This window comes from Rhinatrema bivittatum, chromosome 7 (genome assembly GCF_901001135.1).
Source record: "Rhinatrema bivittatum chromosome 7, aRhiBiv1.1, whole genome shotgun sequence".
NCBI classification, from domain to species: domain Eukaryota; kingdom Metazoa; phylum Chordata; class Amphibia; order Gymnophiona; family Rhinatrematidae; genus Rhinatrema; species Rhinatrema bivittatum.
In genome coordinates this window covers 3,574,289-3,595,649 of record NC_042621.1, presented here as the reverse complement: position 1 = coordinate 3,595,649, position 21,361 = coordinate 3,574,289, and the positions used below count along the sequence as shown (strand labels likewise).

Below are 21,361 nucleotides of genomic sequence, written 5' to 3'. Positions count from 1 at the left end.
TTTATTTATCAGATTTGGTAGGAAATGGCATTTAGAAAGTAACAACAATTCCTGTCTCTAACCTTCTGGCCACTAAGCACCAGTGTTCCCTAATAAAGTTCTGTATCATGAGTGGTAACAGACATGCCATAAACCTTAGGCTGCTTAATATATTAATACTTATGGCTAATTTACTTATCCCTGGTCCCAACTTCAGGCGATACCCCTCTGTTCACCTCTGAAGCAGTCGCTGGCTGGAGGTCTGGTGAATGTGTTCAGGGAAAGACTTGCTTCCTGGATTTGGAACTGGCAGAGCTGGTGATGGTCCAGGAAGGAGACTGGCTTCTGGCTCTGGTACTTGCCGGGCTGTTTGGGGCTTGCTCTCACCCCTCACCATCTCACTCTTCGTGTCATTCTCCACAATTGAGCAGGGTGCCTCCTCTCTCCAGTCTCCTGCCCCTGTCTCTTGGCCATACCTAGTCTTCTCCCTCCTCAATAGCAAGGAATGCTTGTCTGCTTAGGGCTCCCCTTTTGCTCTTCTGGTTCCTTTTCTTTCAAGGGTCTCGCTCTGGTTTCAGGGTTGCTCTCAGGGTCTCGCTCTCAGGGTCTCGCTCTCAGGGTCTCGCTCCCAGGGTCTCTTCTCCAGGGGATCCTCCGCTCCCAGTCTCTTATTTTACCCCCTCCCCCATCCAGCTGATAAATATGCATAAGCTCATGCATAGTCACATGGTGGGTGGAGGGTCTTTACCGCATTGCAGGTCTTTTCCTCCCTACCCATTCCTTTGGGGGGAGAACAGCAACATCTGTATGCCAAGCTGTTATGCCAGATGGTTTTTCTGTGTCTCAGGCTGTCCCCCTTTTCTTCCAAGAATGGGGGTCTCTCTGACCTCTGGACTTGTTGGCCATCCAGGACTCCTGCTTAGGGGCTTAGCTGCTTTATTGGCCTTCTGTCTTCTTTTTTTGTATTTAAACAGGCACTTACAAACAGGCAGATCTAGATAACATATCCTTCAGTGTAAAGTTCTCATCAGAGCGAGGTCTCTTATTTTCCACTGAGACAGTGTCTTGGCTTGTCAGTAGCTGGTCTGCATATTTCTTGGCTATTATGATTCATATTCCGTGCTTTCAGTGGTAAAACATGGGCTATCTCCTTACAAGACCAGCCCCAGTTCTCCAGGAGGAAGGCAGCTCCTGTGTGTAACACTGTCCAAACACTGAGCTGAGACAAAGCAGCACAACTGTGAGTAGAGAGAGAGAGAGTATACTGTCTGAAGGTAAAGACAGTCTATAGCTGTGTATATGATTGAAGCTGTGAATAAAGTTCATGTTTTAAGAAAGGCTGGAGTCAGAATGAATTTCTACCTCCAGGCCTGTGGAAATCACCGCTTGTTCCCACAGAGTCATACTTTTATACAGAGCACGTGCGTTCTTGTGAAATAGGTCACATTGTTTGCCCTCTATGGCCTAACCAATTAGGAGAGTGGCCCACACCCACTGGTCCCTCGGCAGGATGGCCAGCATTACCTGTGGCATAAGTGCACAGTGAATAGACTTTACATCACCTTTCAGGTTCTTTCCTGCATATGATGATCCCTTCCAGCCAAAAACAAGCACAGAGTTTAATTTCACAGCAACATACTAAAAGTAAAATCAGTTGGTATAAATTTTCATATGTTCTTTTGGCTCTGATCTTCCAGAGAGGCTGCTTTGTGCAGTGTTTAAAAGTACATTTCTATTGTTACGAGGACAAAATTTGTGCTTTGGAGAGCCTGTTACACCCTGAAGGATTTGTCTTCCCCTGTGGCTTTCTATAAGTGAAGTTAAAGATTTCTCATGCATAGTTCGAGTTTGCAATAGAAATATTTCCTGTTTCTTTCTCTCTAACCTAGCTCTCATAGCATTGCCTTCCAGTCCAGCAACAGGGGCCAGAAGTAGTTCCTAATAGCTTCATATTGTGCCTGTGCACATGTAAATTAAATCTGAAGTTTAATGTCTAAACAGTCTTGCTTTTTGTGTTGGCTCCCGAGTAAAACCCAGGTATCGGATTGAGCAGCAGGAATAAGAATACCGTAGCACTGTCTCTGCAGACTATGAATTTGGCTTACCCACATGCAGTTTATTTTTATAGGGCTTTTCAGTGTGTTGGATCTTTGCCCTAAGTTGAAAGGATGAAAGAAGAAAAAGTCCAGGACACCTTGGTTTGCTGAGCTCCTAAGAGTACAGCTTGTCCGCTGGAACCGAACGCAGAGCAGCCTGCAGTTTCTCTAGCTGCACTGCAGGTTAAGGAACTAGTAGGAGAATGCTGTTCTCAGCATGGTGCAGAGTTCGTGTTTTAAATCTGCAGGCTGGAGAATTGGGAAGGGCGAAGGTTTTGCTGACATGGAATATGCGATGATGGCAACGATGGGAGCCGTCGGTGAGAACACTGTGGTGGTAACCATCGTCCACGACTGCCAGGTAAGGTATTGCTAATTAGAACAACAGCACAAAAAAAATATTGCAAGCCCCCCTCCTCTGAAGAAGAGACCCCCGTGATCTCAAAGGCTCATGAAACACCGTCTTTGGTAGATCCGATAAATGGTGTCACGGCCCAGAGTCGGGGAGAGAAGCTGGAGGGATGGAAGAGGAGAGGCTGAATGGGGGGAAAGAAGCCAGAAGGTGAGAGCGGTTGAAGGAGATGAAGGGGGGGGAGTTGAAGGAAAGAGGAGAGAAGCTGGAGGATGGGAACAATCTGGGCAGTGAAGAGAGGGGAAGAAGCTGAGAAGAAAGCCAAAAGGGAAAAAGAGCAGCTGGAAAGTGAGAAGAATATGGGGGAGAAGACCGAAAGGGGAAGATTAGCTGGAGGGAGGGAGGGAAGAATTTGGGAGGAAGAAGCTGAGAGAGGCTGAAAGTGGGTGAGAGCTGGAGGTAGGGGGTGAAGCCAACTAAACAACATAAGAGTAGAGCAAAATAGCAACAAAAGAATAGTTAAGGAAAAATAGCCTCTCTCGGTTTCTTTCTCCCCTCCAGCTGCTCTTCCCCTGGCGCCTAAAAAGTCTTGCCTGGCATTCAAGTCTTTGTAATACATTTTCATCCCGGCTGATGAGGAATTTGAAACAAGCAACAAGTAACCAGAAAATGATTATTTAGACACGAAAGCCCCCAACGTAAGATGACACTGAGAGGATTTCCCGTCCCATTTGTTTTAGGTGGTTGACGTACCAGAAGAGTTGGTGGCTGACCACGATCTGACTGTGGATTATATCCTAACCCCGACTAGAACCATTAAAACCGGCTGCAAGCGGACTAAGCCGCAGGGAATCATTTGGTCCAAGGTATGCCATTCCCATTCTGGTATCCGACGCTCTACATGGAGGTCTTGCTTTGAATTTTCCTTCCATGAAGGATGGACTTTATTGTACAATATTTTCTTAAGATCGCTGATGAGCCATATGTTTCTGGTCTGCTTAGAAGGATGAGCCCATTCTTGTACAGTTTACGTGAGATGCATCCAGCAGTCAGTGACAGTAGTGGGGGTGCCTTATTGGTAAAGGGATCTTGAAGAACCCCTTCCTGTATTTAAGGCTGCTGATGGCTTTTCCCAGTTTCTTGGGCTGACTGGGTGGCATGGGCTCTGCTCTTCCAGTCCCTTAGTCAGGGAGGGAGTCACAGACGTTGGCAGCTGGATTTAGGGCCTAGCATTGCAGGTTCCCAGAAGGAGCCCTGGTAGATGGCCCTGACCGGGGACTGTCACTGCAAGGGCCGGACTAACGTAAGGAGAACATGCAGCCTCGTGACGCAGATGCCAGCCCTGGTTCTGACTGAGCCGGAAGCCAAAAGGAGCAAGCGGGACGCTGCCAGTTCCACAAGAGTAAGCTCCATTTTGGTTTTGCTCAGCTGCTTGCTCCTGCTCTTCGTGGCCCTTCCACATCAGTTAGAACCTTGTTCAGCAAGGATTGTGGTGTGACAGCTTCCTTAACAGCTACTTGGGAGAAAGGTTCCCCCATTTATTTCCTCTGCCCAGCTATTGCAGTGGTGATCTGTGGCCGAGCGACAAGGATCACTGTTCCCTCCAGAATGCAGTAGATGGGCACCTTTGAGCGATGGCCGGGATCCCCTCCCAGTGTCCCCAATCCTTCACCAGTATTCTTTCCCAGGGCTGTCTGTGCTCCTAACGCATGTTAGCTGCCTTATCTTTTTTGGGGTTGTTTCATTAGAGATTTAGGGGATAATTTTGTTGTAGCCCACATAAAAAAAAAAAAAGGCGGCTCAAACACAATTACACCTGCCGAAATGTGCACAGAAACTTTTAGGGACATTTAGGCACGTACTATTGAAAATCCAAAAGTGTGCACTGAACCGCAAACCCTTCTCCACCCCCACCCCCACCCCCATGATTGTCTCCATTTAGTACAGGTAAACTTTATAAAACCCATTTCAACCGCACTGTTTTTACCCATGGAAATGCCTTTGCAAATTATCCTCTTCTAGGAGGCTGGCGAGATCAGGGTTAAGGAAGTCTTTCTTTCACTAAAGGAAGTACTGTCCCCCGCTCCCGTCCTAGGCAGCAGAGAGCCCTTGAGCCCCAGCTGGCTCCTCAGTCAACTCCAGGGACAGGGTTTTCACTGGGTCATAGGGAGCATATGCCAGTTGCCCATACCTGGGATGATGGACCCTCTTTGCAAACTAGTGGCCCAGTATAACCTCGGATTTCTGGGTTCTGTCCATCATCCGTCAGGGGTACCAATTGAACCTGCCGGGTATCCAGCCAAATTGCCCTCTGTGCCCTTTTTGGTGGCCGGTAGTGCATCAGGAGGTACTACTAGCAGAGCTCTCCTCCCTCTTAACAGCCAGAGTGGTCAAGCCTGTGCTACCAGGGCAAAAAGGGTGGGGATTCTACTCCAGGTACTTCCTGATTCCAAAGAGAACAGAAGGACTCTGTCCCATCCTAGATCTAAGTCCCTTGAACAAGTTTCTAAGAAAATAAAAGTTCAAGATGGGTTCCATGGGCACCTTGATTCTCCTTTTTGCAAAAAGGGGACTGGCTGTGCTTCCTCGACCCAAAGGATGCATACACTCATACTGAGATCTTCCCTGGTCAGGGGAAATCCATTTCTTTCACCTACAACTGAGGTCTATATATCACACCAATATAAATGAATGTTCATTCCCCCTCTTCCCTTTCTTCCTACCCTGTCCTTCCTGAATAGATTTCAGCCCCGAATAATTATATCCCAGCCTCTTCCATAACTGCCTATAGATAAGGGACTTATTTCCCATACTATGATGGTAACTTTAATATGAGGGCACGTGTACACATATGACAGCTTGCGTCCAGCAGCGCAGCTGTTTTATAGCATACGTGTGCATATGCATGCATGGATGGTATAAAATAGGCTGATTGCATGTACATGTGCGCCCAATTTTATATGGATATGCACGTGTACGCAAATGCCACCTCTACCGCGTAAGTGGTGGGACTTTTCTAGAAACGCATACCAACGCAATTACCAGTTTAACCACTTCGTTTCCAGTTTGTCCAGGTAAGGGATAGGACTTCCCAACCCACCCTTAGTTAAATAGCCTCTCTTTTACCCTGTTTAACTCCGATCCTTAAAACCCTGCTGACATGCCTATATTCTTTTGTTTTTTGGATTTATACGCCATGCATAGCAGAAGTAAAGTTATGCGGCAATGCGTATGAGTTCATAAATCCAGGAATGCTCATGCCCTGACCCTTTTGGGACTTTTTTGTGCACGTACCAGGAGACGAGCGCGTGATCTGCTGGCTTTTAAAATCCTCTCGATACCTGACATATTTGCATATTAGAATATTAGTGTACATACTGAAACTTTGCAGATATTGCCCTTTTTTTCCCCCATTTCTGTATCTGTTTAACAATTTACTTACCTGAGTTAGTAGTTCATTCTACTACTTGTGCATCCTGCAACAATTAAGAAATGTTTTTGATAGGAAGGATCTTCAAATCCTGATGCTTGCATATATCACTAGTTATATTGATTACTGTAATTCTTTATATCAAGGAGGTACTTTGTCTGCTCAAAAGACTTCAGCTTGTTTAAAATACATTCCTGAACATGTCCAGAGCAGTGAGTTATGCATTCCTACCAGCAGATGGAGTCAGAGAACAAAACCTTTGGGCACTGCTACATAACCTCGAGTGCCACCTGCAGTCCCTCAGTATTTCTCTGACTCCAGCAGATAGTAGAGATGCAAACCTGCAGTCTGTTGGTTTAAAAAAAAAAAACAAACAGTATTAGGGAAGGTTTTTCCTAGGTTAGGCTAGTTAGTAGTTAGCTGTATAGCTTCCTGAGGTGTTAGGCACCTTCGTGGGCCATCCCTCAGTTGAAGCCGGGCGTACGGGGGGTTGAACACCCCTGCCTGAGTCTCGCCCGCAATGGTCCAGTGGCTTTGATAGCCAGGGGCTCCTGATTCCCTCGACCACAGAGGAGGCTCCCCTCACTCCTTTCCTCAGGCCCCAGGAGCTCCTGTTTAAAGTTTCTTGAAAAAAAAAAATGAACGGATCCTTTTCAAGGTAGGAGGAGTTTGTTCTGGGGACGGGCCATGCTGTTTCGTCAGCAGGCCAGATGGAGTGGGGAGCTCGATCCTGCGGGTCTCGACGACGGCCCGGGGCTCCGGGTAGGTCGGCGGGGGGAAGCCTTTGAGCGCGTGCTAGGCCGCATTTTTTCACGCTGGCAGCTCTCCACAGAGCAGTTTTTGCGTCTGCAGGGAGTTTGCTATTTTTAGCTCCTCCAACCGCGCAAAGGTTTCCCGGCTTGATTTTTTTTTTCTTTTTTACTGACGACAGCGTGGCTGCTCGGTCCGGATTATGGCACCTCGACCCAAAATGGGGCCCTGCCGCGCGTGTGGCATGCCAGGGCAGGCTCTAGATGCTAGTTCCCTCTGTTCTGCCTGTTCAACAGGGCATGAGGGAACTTCCTCGGGGGAGACATCAGGCAGACAAGGGCTCCGTTCCTCCGTGCTGTGGTCCTCCTCAGCAGGGTAGGGTGGCTCGCGGTGGGCGTCGCAGGAGGAGGATGCCCCTCCCATTCTATCCCCAGTGGAGTAGATTTCCATCTTTGGGGATGACCCTGGGCTATAGGACCCTCCTGCTGAGGGAGGTGCCAATTCGGGGGAGTTCTGTCCTGAGTTTGTGCTGCTGCTGCACCAGGCGTTCCTGGCTAGGAAACAGGTGATCCTGAAGAGAGCAGCACGGCCGGATGTTTCGGTGGAGCCTCCACCGAAGCAGGTATCCATGGGGCCCCCGGATCTCCAACAACCTTCAGGGGCCCGACAGGGGGTCCGAGTCGAGGATAGGTTGCCAGTTCCGCTCAGAGATCCCTCGGGCTTCGGAGTAGATCAGGATCCGGGACTCACCCATGATCTGGGTGATGGGAACCAGGGCGACCCGGACCCAGATGACCTCCCACCTTCGGAGGGTGATGATCCCAGCGTGGTGCATTTATTTCAGCGGGAGGAGCTCTGGCCTCTCATTCCCCAGATCTTGGAAGTCCTGGGGATCAAGGTTTCTCAGGAAGAGACTGACAGCGAAGGAGTTAACCCCGGTCCTGGATGGGATTCGGGGACCGACGACGTCCTTCCCATTGCCTAAGAAGATCTGCAAGCTGGTGACCCAGGAGTGGGACTCGCCAGATGCTGGTTTGAAAGTGGGTAGAGCCATAGTGAAACTTTACCCCCTGTCGCAAAATGTTTTGGATCTTCTGAAGGTACCGAAGGTGGACGTGGCAGTCTCTGCCGTGACTAAGACGACCACCATTCCTGTGGCCAGGGCTGCTGCACTGAAGGACATACAGGACTGCAAGCTGGAGATACACCTTAAGCGAGTCTTTGAGGTCTCTGCGCTGAGTCTTAGGGCAGCGATTTGTGCCAGCCTCATGCAGAGAGCCTGTCTTTGTTGGGTCCAGGAGGCATCCGCAGCTCCGAGTGCCGAAGGCGGGGGGCCCTTGCAAGCCGCACGATTGGAGACAAGTGTTGCCTATGTCGTAGATGAGCTGTATGACTTGGTTCGGACCTCGGCGCGTAGACTCCTTTGGTTGCGGAATTGGTCAGCAGATTTGTCTTCCAAGTCTCAACTCTGTAACATCCCCTTTGAGGGCAAGTTTCTCTTCGGGAAGGATCTGGACCAATTGGTAAAATTACTGGGGGAGTCCAAAGGCAGCCGACTTCCGGAGGATAGGAAACCACCTGGGAAGGTTTTTCCCCCTCGAGCTCGTTTTTGGGATTCTTGCAGATTTTGCACTGGTAGGTCTTCAGCTCCTTTGGGACCCAGGCCGGTCTTGGGGCGTCAGCAGTTCTTTCGTGGAGGTCGGCGCCCAGGCAGAGTCCACGGGCCAGGGTGCTGGACATGGAAAACCCTCCCAATGAAGCCAGGGGTTCCCATTCCATCGTAGAAGCTGTCAGAGGCAGATTGTCGAGCTTCTACCCGGAGTAGGAAAAGATTACCTTGGACCAATGGGTCTTGGAAGTGGTCCAAGACGGTTACGTGCTCAAGTTTTCGCACCCGGTGCAGGAGGCTTTGTGGAGTCTCGCGATGCTTCGCGGGCCAAGCGCAAGACAGTACAGGGGACCCTACAATGCTTCTCGATCTCCGGGCCATTGTTCCAGTCCCCCTTGCGGAACAGGGCAAGAGACGATATTCGGTGTACTTTGTGGTTCCCAAGAAAGAGGGCACCTTTCGTCCTATTCTGGATTTGCAGAAGGTGAACTGGTGTCTGCGAGTCCCCAGTTTTCGCATGGAGACCTTGAAGACTGTGGTGGCCGCTGTACGCAAGGGGGAGTTTCTCGCGTCATTAGACCTCACCGAGGCGTATCTCCACATCCCGATTCACCAGGATCACCAACGGTTCCTCTGATTGAAAGTGCTGGGTCAACATTTCCAGTTTCAAGCTCTTCCTTTCGGCCTGGCGATGGCCCCACATACTTTCACCAAGGTTGTGGTGGTGTTCCTGCACAAGGAGGGAGTCCTAGTTCACCCATATCTGGACGACTGGCTGATTCAAGCGAAGTCACAGGAGGTCTGTGTAAGATCGGTCCAGTGGGTGATCCTCACCTTGCGGTTGCTCGGCTGGGTCATAAATGTCCAGAAAAGTCACTTGGAACCCACACAGTCGCTGGTTTACTTGGGAGCGCTCTTCGATACCTTCCAAGGCAAGTTTTCCCTGGCATCGGACTGTGTAACGAAGTTGCAAGATCAGGTCAAGGCCCTCCTTCAGAGGAAGACTCCGAGGGTTTGGCATCACTTACGTCCTGGGATCCATGGCCTCCACCTTGGATTTGGTCCCGTGGTCGTTCGCTTATTTGTGTCCGTTGCAACGTGCACTGTTATTGAGGTGGAGCCCGGTGTTGGAACAGTTCCATGTGCCATTGCCTCTACTTCCAGAGTCAGTCTGTCGTGGTGGCTTTTACGCAGCAACCTGGTACAGGGAGTAGATTTGGATCCGCCGAATTGGGTGGTTATCTCCACAGATGCCAGTCTGCCAGGCTGGGGAGCAGTTTGCCTAAACAAATCCGTTCAAGGTCTTTGGTCCCCAACAGAAAGCTCCTGGTCCATCAACCGCCTCGAGACGAGGACTGTCTGACTGGCCCTGCGAGCATTTCTGCCCCTGATCGAGAACAGAATGGTTCGAGTGTTCTCAGACAACGCAATGACGGCAACTTACATCAACCGGCAGGGCGGGACACGGAGTCTCGCGTTGGCACTGGAAACAAGGCTACTGTTCGCTTGGGCGGAGCACCATCTCAAAGGAATTGCCATGTTGCAGGAGTGGAAAATGTTCAGGCGGACTTCCTCAGCAAGCAACAGCTTGATCCGGGGGAGTGGGAGTTAGCTCTCGAAGCTTGGAACCTCATTTGTGCCAGGTTGGATCTGATGGCAACTCAGGCCAATGCGAAGACAGAACGCTTTTTCAGTTGTTGTCGAGAGATGAGCTCAGTAGGCTTAGACGCCCACGGGCATTCTTCTCTATGCCTTCCCCTCTGACCTCTCATCAGTTGGCTTCTCCGACGCATAGAGCGACATCCAGGTAGCGTAGTGCTGGTGGCTCCAGAGTGGCCGCGTCATCCATGGTTCGCAGACCTGGTGCAAATAGCACTGGAAGGTCCCCTGCAGCTGGCTCATCTCCTGCATCTACTCCATCAGGGGCCCATATTTTTGGATCGGGAGGATCACTTCTCTCTCACGGCTTGGCTTTTGAGAGGCGACAATTGCGATTGAGGGGATATTCAGAGCAGGTAATTTCCACTCTTCTTCTTCAGGCGCGTCGACCGTCTGCTTCTATGGCCTATGTTAGGGTCTGGAAGTTGTTTGAGGCATGGTGCCGCCAGCGCTCCTTGGATCCTTTGTCAGTGGAGATTCCCCAGGTGTTGGATTTCCTTCAACAGGGGTTGGCTAAGGGTTTGGCTTTCAACTCCCTTCGGGTTCAGGTAGCAGCCTTAGGTGTCTTAAGGGGCAGGTTTCACGGTCGGTCACTGGCAGTGCACCCAGATATTTCATGGTTCCTCAAGGGAGTAAAACATTTACGACCTCCCGTACGCCCGTTATGTCCGGATTGGAGTTTGAATCTGGTGCTTTGTGGAACCCCCTTTGAGCCTTTACGTAGGGCTCCAATTAAGGATTTGACCTTGAAGACCGTTTTCCTGGTAGCCATTTGTTCTGCACGACGGATTTCACAGTTACAGGCTTTGTCGTGTTGGGATCCCTTCCTTAGGATTTACGATGATAGTTTCACTGTGCACGGTCCCTTCTTTTGTTCCCAAGGTGGTGTCTGCCTTTCATGTCAATCCAAAAAATCCACAAATGGGGGTAACTCACCAAAAGTTACAACAACCAATCCACATCAAATGTTTTTCTTTGTTTCTTTTTTTTCTTTTTTTATATCTCTTAAAACATGGAAAATACCCAAAACGAACAGGTAATTAATTCATTGATTCTAATTACGACCAAGAATCCCTTTTCACAAAAAATTTTTCATTAAAAATGTTTTCACATAAAATGTAATTAGGAGGGGGGTGGTTGTTTCCTAAACTTACTAAGGACCCATCCAGATAATCCTCATTATTATTTTTAATCATGAACAAACCGCCATCCCTCCACACCTAGTTTATTTATTTAGCACAAAAACAATTTTTTATTATTAAGTATTTTTGTTCTTTTTATAATTTTTGTAAAAAGTCCATCCTTGTCAAAAATGGAAACAGTTCGCCAACAGAAAACTCCAAAACTGAATGCGCTTCTTATACTATCATTAACCAACTGAAAAATACTTAGCTTGATTCGGACGCTGAGACCTCAATTCGCAATAGCATTTTTTTACCCAACAAGGCCGAGTTTCAAATCTATTCTTCATCAGGGGAAACCTCTTAACCACCACACATCTCAGCTCTCTCCAGTTGTTTCTTTGTAATCCTGTGCTCGCATTTTAGAAATTTCAAATCTGTTTGCAGCGCGCTGCCTATATCTTTCATGAAAAATGGCGAACCTAAGTTCCCATTCACGGCGTCCTCTTTTAAAGGGAAATTCTTGGTCATAATTAGAATCAATGAATTAATTACCTGTTCGTTTTGGGTATTTTCCATATTTTAAGAGATATAAAAAAAGAAACAAAGAAAAACATTTGATGTGGGTTGGTTGTTGTGACTTTTCATGTCAATCAGGCAGTGGATCTGCCAGGCTTTCTGCAGTGGTCCAGGGATTCCCCTCAGGAGAAGGAGCTTCATCTTTTTTGGATGTGCGTTGCGTGCTTTTGCACTATTTAAGAACATAAGAAATTGCCATGCTGGGTCAGACCAAGGGTCCATCAAGCCCAGCATCCTGTTTCCAACAGAGGCCAAACCAGGCCACAAGAACCTGGCAATTACCCAAACACTAAGAAGATCCCATGCTACTGATGCAATTAATAGCAGTGGCTATTCCCTAAGTAAACTTGATTAATAGCAGTTAATGGACTTCTCTTCCAAGAACTTATCCAAACCTTTTTTGAATCCAGCTACACTAACTGCACTAACCACATCCTCTGGCAACAAATTCCAGAGCTTAACCGTGCGTTGAGTGAAAGAATTTTCTCCGATTAGTCTTAAATGTGCTACTTGCTAACTTCATGGGATGCCCCCTAGTCCTTCTATTATTTGAAAGTGTAAATAACCGATTCACATTTGGAGGTTACTAATGACTTCTGGTGGTCAGACCATCTGTTTGTCTTGTTCAGGGGTCCTAAGAAGGGTGACAAGTCTTCCAAGGTGACTATTTCGCACTGGATTAAGGAGACTATCTCTTCGACCTATGTTGCCCTAGGGCGTCAGGTGCCCGTGAGTCTGCAAGCTCATTCCACTAGGGCCCAAGCTACCTCCTGGGCTGAGTGTTAGCTTCTGTCGCCATAGAACATCTGCAGAGCAGCGGTTTGGTCCTCCCTTCACACTTTCACCAAGCATTATCGTTTGGATGTTAGGGCGCATGATGAAGTGACCTTCAGTGATGGTGTTCTGCGCGCGCGGGTCTTTCGGGTTCCCGCCCAGTGTAGTGTGTCTTGGGTACATCCCACTGGTCTGGACTGATCTGGGTATGTTCAGGAAAGGAAAATTGGTTCTTACCTGCTAATTTTCGTTCCTGTAATACTACAGATCAGTCCAGAGGCCCACCCCCATTTCAGATTCTGAAAGACTACCTTGAGAAGTGATATTTTCATGCAGAAACAATTTGGTTCTATCGCAGATGCTCTTGAAGGAGCAGGTTCCAAGGTGGTCTAGTGGATTTTTGTTTTCTCTGTTGCGGGCGAAGGGTTAGCTGTTACGTTTTGAGTTCCAACACTCTTTGCCCTTTAGTAAGGTTAGTTGTTTGGGCTTGGGTACAGGCCCATAACTGAGAGTGCAAGTGGCCCTCTCAGTTATGTAGCAGTGCCCAAAGCTTTTGTTCTCTGACTCCATCTGCTGGTAGGAATGCATAAACCCACTTGTCTGGACTGATCTGTGGTATTACAGGAACGAAAATTAGCAGGTAAGAACCAGTTTTCCTATTGCAAAGTTGCTGTTTAATTGTAAGAAGTTGGAGCATAGAACAACTTTATTGAAAAACTTCACTGGCAACTAATTAGAATTTGGTTTAAGATTTTATGTATTGCATTCAAGTGTGTTCATCGGGGTCACCTTCTTTATTTAGTGGACCTGTTGATTCCTTACAATCTTTTTGTTCCCTGAGGTCATCCATATTAGTGCAGATGACTGTTCTATCACCAACAAAAATTAGATTAGAATGTATTTGCCAGTCTGCTTTCAAGTACCTGGCTCCATTTCTATGGAATAGTAAACCTTTGAAATTGAGAATAGAAAGTGACTATTTGAAATACAGAAAAACATTAAAAGCCTGTTATTTTTCCCCCAAGACCTGTGATACCTAAATTCTATACTTCTCTCTGCTCTCTTCTGCTGTCTCAGATGTGTTTTGACTCCATACTGTTTTTAATCAATTATTTACCATAGGGCTTTGATCATCCATCCCAGATGATCCTAGTTTAAATCCCTCCTCAGTAGGTTTGCCAGACTGTTCTGGAAGATGCTGCATCTTTTCTTCAACAGCTGGACTCCATCTCGTCTCAGCAGTCCTTGAAAATAATCCTACAGTCCAAAAAGTTTCATCAACACCATCTATGCAGTCACTCGTTCATCTGCAAAATGTGACTTTCCCTGTTTTGGCCTTTATCCTTAGCTGGGAAGTCGGAGGAGAATATCACTCCTGCAACTATCTTACCGTCTTGCCCAAAGCCATGAAGTCCGTTTTTGATAAGATGTATGACATAGCAAGCAGTATCATGCCAACATGAATGAGCAGCATTAGACAGAAGTCAGTAGGCTTGATTCTCAGATTTTGGCACCCGGCGGACAGCACACAACCCAGGAAAATATATCTGGTCAGCAGATGGATGCTTATGTGCCCCTTAGAAGCAAGTCATTAACCACCTCTATCCTCCAACTCTTAGTTGAGTCTGAAGCTTTGGTGTTTTCACGTTTCAGTTCCTTCTCATCATGAGATGGTTAGTTCCTCCTCCGCTTCCAGGCTGCATACCAGTTCATCATCTTAAAGGAAATCAAAGTTGGGGTGTGGGGTTTAGTGACTGTGGTAATCTGGATCCAGTAGTCATCTTGTAGTCGTTTCACCTTACCCTCTGTTTGAGTTTTTCATCTTTGATGTCTCAATAAGCATTTCATCGATGTAGTCCTCATTCTCTCGGATGCTTTTCAGCCTTGCCACCTGTTTCCTGCAAACAACTTTTATATTGAACTGATTGGTCAGTGTGGATCAGGATAACACTGGTGACAGCTTTGGCAATATGTTTTTTTCCCAGCCATACTTCAGCTGTTAGGAGCTTCTGGTACATGTTGAAAGAAATGACAAAGGCCTACCAAAGTCCCTAACTTTTGCTCAGCTGTTGTGCATGTAAAATTAGTAGCCTTCACACTCGGAATCCCTGTTTGTAGTCCTGTTTGCTCACTTGTTGCTCTCAAGCATGATGTGGTTTATCTTATCCTTTCAGACTACAATATGTATTTATGTATCTGAGGTGTGGTGTTTAGTCTGACTCCCTTTGTAGAATCTTGGTTTTTTTTTTAACGTATAAAAGTAAACCAAACCAACTAATAATTACCACAAAGCTCTAGTACGATGCAACCAATTAAGCTCTCTCATAAATGTAATTAATTTGTCTTCTGTTTGCAGATGATAAAACTTTGATCCAAATCACTTAATCTTGCACTTATTTGTGTAAGGCCATTAATTGATAACTGTTATGCACAATTCATTTCTCAAACCCTAAATGGACAGCACTACTTATACCAAGTTTGAGTGAGGGTTTATTTTGCACTCATTTGTTCAAAGTAGTAATTGGCTCCTTGGTTGTAAATTTTCCTCTTACCCCTTAATTGGGCAAGTAGGTTTCAGACAGAGGAGGATATTGATTTGGGCAAGAGACTCACACACTTCTACAGCGATACCTGCATAATCCAGTGAAAACATGATTTAGTTACTCCAGGATAGGAAAAGAACAGTTTTCCTGTTTGGCAGAATTAGCCTGGAGCTGAGATTTCTTATGGAATTCTCGACCACACACAACAAATGTTCCCATTCGTTGGCCAGGAAAAACAAAATCAGCTGCCTTGTAGATGCTGGTCTGATGTCACCGTGCCCGGTGAGGGAGATGCTGTCAACTCCAAACAATGGACCAGTTACGTGGCCCAGAAAACTGAGAAAAACAAAGTTCCAGTAGAGTTGGGTTCTGGAATTTAATGGGGACAGGCAGTGACAATCTCTGTTATCTGTGCTGGCTGTTGGCTATTGCGGGTCTTACAGTAGTAAGATAATGGCTGGAAAACTCATGAATAGGCAATTTGGGGAGCAGACTAGGCGATCTAGAACTCATTGCTTGCAAACTACTGGACTTGCATCAGTGCCCAGCTTACCTCTTTAATAGCTGGGTATACTGCTCCGAAGAGAGGAATTTGGGGATCAGCATCCAGCCAAGTCAGACAAACTCTTTACTTTGGATAGCAGGAAAAAGACAAGAGGACGCTCCAAAGAATGACATTTAATTTGCTTTACAGAGGCTATCTCACTGTGACTTTCTTTTTATGGAATGTTTTATCTATTGCAGGGGTTCTCAGTGAGGGTCACAAGTAGGGCAGCTTTTCAAGATATCCATAATGAATATTAATCAGATGTGTTTGTGTGCACATGGTCTAAGAACAAAGTTAATTTGCATAGCAGGATATACCTGTATGTGACACTTGAGATCTGGTGATCTGTTGGTGCCATTTTAGTTTCAGGTATATTAGTGACTCGCAGGAGTATATTAAAACATTGAATAAGTTAGTTTGCACAAGGCAAGCTGAAGACATAAGCTCTTATTTAGTCTATAGATAGGTTTCTTTTCTATAAAATTCTAGAGCAATGGAAATGACTGAATATCTGGAGATATTTGGTCCATGCTGAAAGACAAGGTACGTGGCCCTGCTCTGAGGATATTTGGCTGTGTCCTGTAAAGAATGACTCCTATGCCTACATTTTTGCAGACTCCTGAATTGCATTCCAGAAAGTGAAGTCTATCTCATCCAATAATGCACACTGAAAAAATTAGAGATAGCATCAGCACCCAAAAGAATTATGTATCCGAATGAGCAACATCATATTAGTATAACAAGGGATGTCAGCAAGCCGGGAACTTTTAAGTCCTGATCCCCTACCAGTTACGGGCTGATTTGGATGAGACAGAGACATCTGAAGATAGGCATATTATTTCAGATAGATTAATGTTGAATATACCCCCTGATGCTGGTCTGTTACCGAAACAGTTGATTTGGGGTTCATGGTTTGCAGGAATGGACATATGTTGGGATTGTGTTACAATTATAAGGGCATAAGGATGCAAAGAAAAATTCAAACAAAAAATTGTATCTACGTGGTCCTATGGCCACTCTGTTGAACGTTATATACTTGGGATGAATGATTGAGTAGCCCTCCATAATTCTTTTGTGTTGACGCTATCTCTAATTTTTTTAGTGTTGATTTTAAATAGAGTATATCAAACAAGGATCAATATAATACAGAAGCCTGCCTAGAACCACTTCTGGCATATGAAATCTGATGACCAGCTTGGTGCTTGAGCTGTACGACCATTCCCAAACAGGAGAAGGAATGTTTCTGTGTTATTCTAGCCCTCGAATTTGCAAGTCAGAAGCTCTACTGGTTTCTAAGTCACTTGATTAACCAATAGATCCCATATCCTGTGCGTCATTAAAGAGGATAGATTTTCTTTACAGTGTCCAAGAAATTTCTGAAGAGCAAAACACTCATTAACCAGGGCATAACATCAGAAATGTTTTTAAATGTTTGGTTTTTTGTTTTTTTATTTCAGGTCACCCAGGAGTTGATGCAGAGAATCCCCATCCTAAAGAATCTCCAATATATGGAGAAGCAGGCAGGGAAGGATGTCTCTCTCAAAGACGAACGACCACCAGAGGACAAGAAGAAACCAGCCTTGGTGGGAACTATCAGAAGAGATCCCAAGCCACCAAAATCTGATACTAGGTCTGCCCATGTTGGACAAGGAGGCATGAACAAGAAAGCAGAAGTGCAGGTGGACTGTGCTGTTACCACGGTTTATGTCTGTAATATTCCTCCAGGTGTGAGAGTGAGCGAACTGAAGTCTGTGCTCAGGGAGCGAGACGCCTCACCTTTACGGCTCAGCTGGCAGGGCTCACAGCACAGGGCTTTCCTGGATTACAGAGACGAGAGCACTGCCCAGAGGGTGGTGGCTTCCTTAAAAGGCCTGAGTATCGCTGGGAGCACTTTGTTTGTTGAGCTGTCCAAGAGTCAGAGAAGCAGGATGAGTGGAAATCCTTGTCCACAGCAACAACCCTGAGTGGAAAGGAAAAACATTTTCTTAGCAGTGCAGGATGTAGGTACAGGGCAAATGCACCTCGGCCCTGTTAAATTCTTGTTTTCAGGTGCAAGAGGAAGAAAGTGAGCAAACAATTTCAGTAAGGTTATTACATACAGTGCTGTGAGAAAGCAATTACTGTCTGGCCATTGCTGAAATCCACTGTACTAGTTGGCCAGATATGCTAGGGGCTGGTGTGTGCTGTCAGTACCTTTCCCACGGTTGCTGCGCTGCACTACACAACACACACATGATGCAGTACTGACCGTATGCAACAGGAAAGTTTGACTCTGCCGTATGCAACAGGAAAGTTTCCTTGTTAAGGGAGTACAGCTTTGAATAGTCTACGCTCAACTGAAAAAGAAAGAAAAAAAAAACCCAACTTTCTCCTCTGAATTGTTTTTCAGAAATTGGGAAGCCAGAAAACAAGTTGTCCTTTGACTGAGCGCCACTCTGAATGGGAGGGCACTTCTGCAGTTGATCCTTGGCATAAGAGTTAAGATGATCAGTTTTCCCTTCTTCAGAAATACATAAGAGAGGTTAAAATGTATTTTTCAGCTGTAGGGTTACCTTATTCTGCCTGGGGGCCATCTGTCTTTTTGCAGCATTAGGGAGAACATGTTAGGATTAAGAAAAGACACTGGAGCGTGGAGAATCTGAACCTGTTTTATCTGCGACGATGCATGTTTACAGAACTCTTGCAGTGAGCACAGAAGAGAGGACCTGTTTCTCTTTTCAAATAGCCCAATAGTCACTGTAGCCAAATCAGCTTCTGTTACTGCCCAAAATGAACTGTAAAACAAACACAAGTTCTCTTTGTTGCCATTAATAAAATTGGACAACTTGGTGAAATTAGTTGACTTTTTTTTTTTTGCTGCTATTAGGATCCATCCTTGAAGCTGTGACTCGGAGCGTCACTAGTTTTTGACTTATTGTTTTTAATTAAAAAAAAAAAAAAATTAGATCAAATTATAGGTCACTGCAAGAGTGGTCATGAATACTACTGGATTCAGAAGAGCACTGGCAGTGGGGTGATTTCAGGCCTATTTAAACCCAGTGTAGCCACTGCTTCTTCGCTGTTCTGAAGAAGAGAGTGCGGCTGTAGAAATCTCGCCACAAATATATTGATTAAGTCCAATAGAAAGGCGTCACCTACAGCTTGCTCATTGATCCCTATTTCTGCATACTCAAGTGGACTAGCATGGCAACCACACTACTTTGGTAAGATCTGGAAAGAATTACATAAGTTGCACAGAGGCATTGGTGTGAGTGCAACTCTGGTGTGTAAGAGGTACAAACAGGCCTTCTGTGTGGTGTGGCATAAATGCTACCAGTCGGGTAGATTTAAATGAAGAAACACCGGCATGCTATACATTGGGCCACCTTAACGCCTGATAAACATTCTATGTTGATTCCCTGAATAGAGGCTCAGGTGCCTTCTTTCCTTATCCATCTGTCAGAGTGAGGTCTCCTGTCCCAGGCAGATGTCTGTATTAGTAAGGATGTGGTCAGGCCATGTAACAAGGTCCTGAACATGCATGGGCATTTCTGCTTGGAGCAAGGCACAGAAGTGGCACTGACGTACCCAAAGGTTTCTAAATCATAGTACCTCAGTCTCAAGATATAGTTGTAACCAGGAATTGGTCCTTATACATACAGAATCATGGAATGTTTGTGTTCTACTATGCAATTTCATTTAATATCAATTTAGAGTAAATATACAAGAAGTTTAAGAAATCAAATTCTGCAAGCTGTGTCTTTTTAATGTATTAGCAGGTCGTGGCCTGAAGCTTGAGATACTTGTGCAGGCTCAATGATCACATTAGCAGGAGCCCAGATAGCCCTCATAGAAGAGAAACCAGCACACAATTTAGTCTTCCAACAGGCATTGTCTCTCAGAGCTGGCTGAAGCTCACATCTGATTAGCTACAATCAATGTTCAATGTTCCCAATTCTTTCAAGCCGATTCAGTAAACTCCGCGGGAGAGCCCGCACTCCGAGGCGAGCATCCGCTCTCCCAACGCGTGTCCAGGCACCTCTCCTGGGCGCGCAAATCTTTATTTAAATTAGGGCCCGCACTAATAAGGAGGCACTAGGGACACTAGCGCGTCTCTTGCGCCTCCTTAATTTTCCCGGCGTTGGTTGTCGAACCCGCTGACTGCCACAGGTTCAGAAAACGGATGCCAGCAAAATTGAGCATCTTTTTTCCGGGCCGCAGGTAGATTTTTTTTTTTTTTAAGAAGTTTTTTTGTTGTTTTTTTTTAATTTTTGGGGTCTCTGACTTAATATCGCTATGATATTAAATCGGAGGGTGTACAGAAAAGCAGTTTTTTCTGCTTTTCTGTACACTTGCTGGTGCCATCTGAAATTAACGCCTGGCGTTAATTTCTGAGAGTAAAATGTGCGACTTGGCTGCACATTTTACTTTCTGTATTTTGGGTGACTAATAAGCTCATCAACATGCATTTGCATAAAGGGTAATAATAGCATATCGAAAACGCTTGGCCAAATGGGGGCTAAATGGTGCGTTCAGCCGAGCGCACCATTCTGTATCGGCCTGTTTATAAACCCACAGGATCTGCCTCTTTCCATCTTCTGAGAAGATTCAACAATGCTCAATGCTGTGAAGAGTGCACACTCAAGGTTTTGTTTGGAAATGGATTTCTTGGTCAGCAGAAAAAGTATCTCTACCAGGACTGCACAACTAATCCAGTTCTGGATTTGCAGAGTAACCCACTTTTTAAAGCAAATGTATGCAAGTGTACCTCATGAATATGCATTGTAGCTATCCTGAAAACCAAATCTGTTTGCAACCCTTGAGGACTGGAGTTGGCCATCCCTGATCTCTGCCTTGTAAAGGTCCACAGGTTCTCAGCCATCTATTAGGTCAGGGGTAGGCAATTCCTGTCCTTGAGTGCCTCAAACAGATCTGGCTTTCAGGACCTTCACAATGAATATGCATTTGCATATGATGGAGGCAGTGCATGCAAGTATCTCATGCATATTCATTGTGAATATCCTGAAAGCCACTCTAAAAGTGGAGCTGCCTACCCCTGTGTTGGGTCTAAATCTTTGAAGGGCAATAAAAATCTCAAAATAAATTGTCCTTTTCTCACAGGACAAGCAGGATGGTAGTCCTCACACATGGGTGACATCACAGGATGGAGCCCAATCACGGAACACTTGTCAAAGTTTCTAGAACTTTGACTGGCCTCTACTGGGCATGCCCAGCATGGCACCAACCCTACATCCAGCCGGGACCCCCTTCAGTCCCTTTTTTTCCACGCAGCAGTAGCCACGCGGGTTAAGGAGCTCTCTAGAGATTCCTGACAAGAATTTTCCTCACGGAACTTATTTAAAATTTTTCAAAAATTCTACCCCATAGGGGTCCCCCTATCGATATCTGTACTCCGCGATCGAAAGGTAAGGCTTTACCCTCGTTTGCGGTCTATTCCCGTCGAGTTTTCCCTTCAGGGCCTACTGGCCATCAACCGCACCGCGGCTAAATTTTTGTCGAAGCCATGGCATCGGGTTTTCATCAGTGCCCCCATTGTCTTCAGATAATGTCCATCACAGACCCGCATAGAATTTGTATATTGTGCTTGGAATCTGGCCATGATACCCTAACTTGCACCAAATGTGCCCAAATGATGCCAAAGGGCCATAAAGCCCATTTAGAGAAGATGGAGTTTCTTTTTCATTCAAAACCCCCGACTCCATCGACCGCTTAGACTTCATCTGAACCGGTGCCATCGACTTCTTGCCAGCAGCGGGACACCGTTGCTGCCCGACCGGCATCGACTACTCCAAAGGTGTCGACTTCTTCCTCATCACCTCAGGAGAAGGACAGAGGAGAACATCGTGAAAAGCATCGACACTGGCAACAGAAGGCTCAGTCCGCTGATCCCGGCAAGCCCTTGGCATCAGTGTCGACAAAGCC

General features: G+C 46.1%; 1 protein-coding gene across 2 annotated transcripts in view; it reads left to right on the top strand.

Moving 5' to 3' along the window:
- Positions 1–18,273, top strand: part of MTHFSD (methenyltetrahydrofolate synthetase domain containing) — a 41,030-nt gene extending 22,757 nt beyond the window's left edge. For both annotated transcript variants that reach the window (XM_029608077.1, XM_029608078.1), the window contains exons 6-8: positions 2,324–2,436; positions 3,168–3,293; positions 16,897–18,273. In XM_029608077.1, coding sequence (XP_029463937.1) covers positions 2,324–2,436; positions 3,168–3,293; positions 16,897–17,403 — 746 coding nt within the window. In that variant the 3' untranslated portion in view covers positions 17,404–18,273. The remainder of the gene's footprint in view (positions 1–2,323; positions 2,437–3,167; positions 3,294–16,896) is intronic.
- The last annotated feature ends 3,088 nt before the right edge of the window (positions 18,274–21,361 follow it).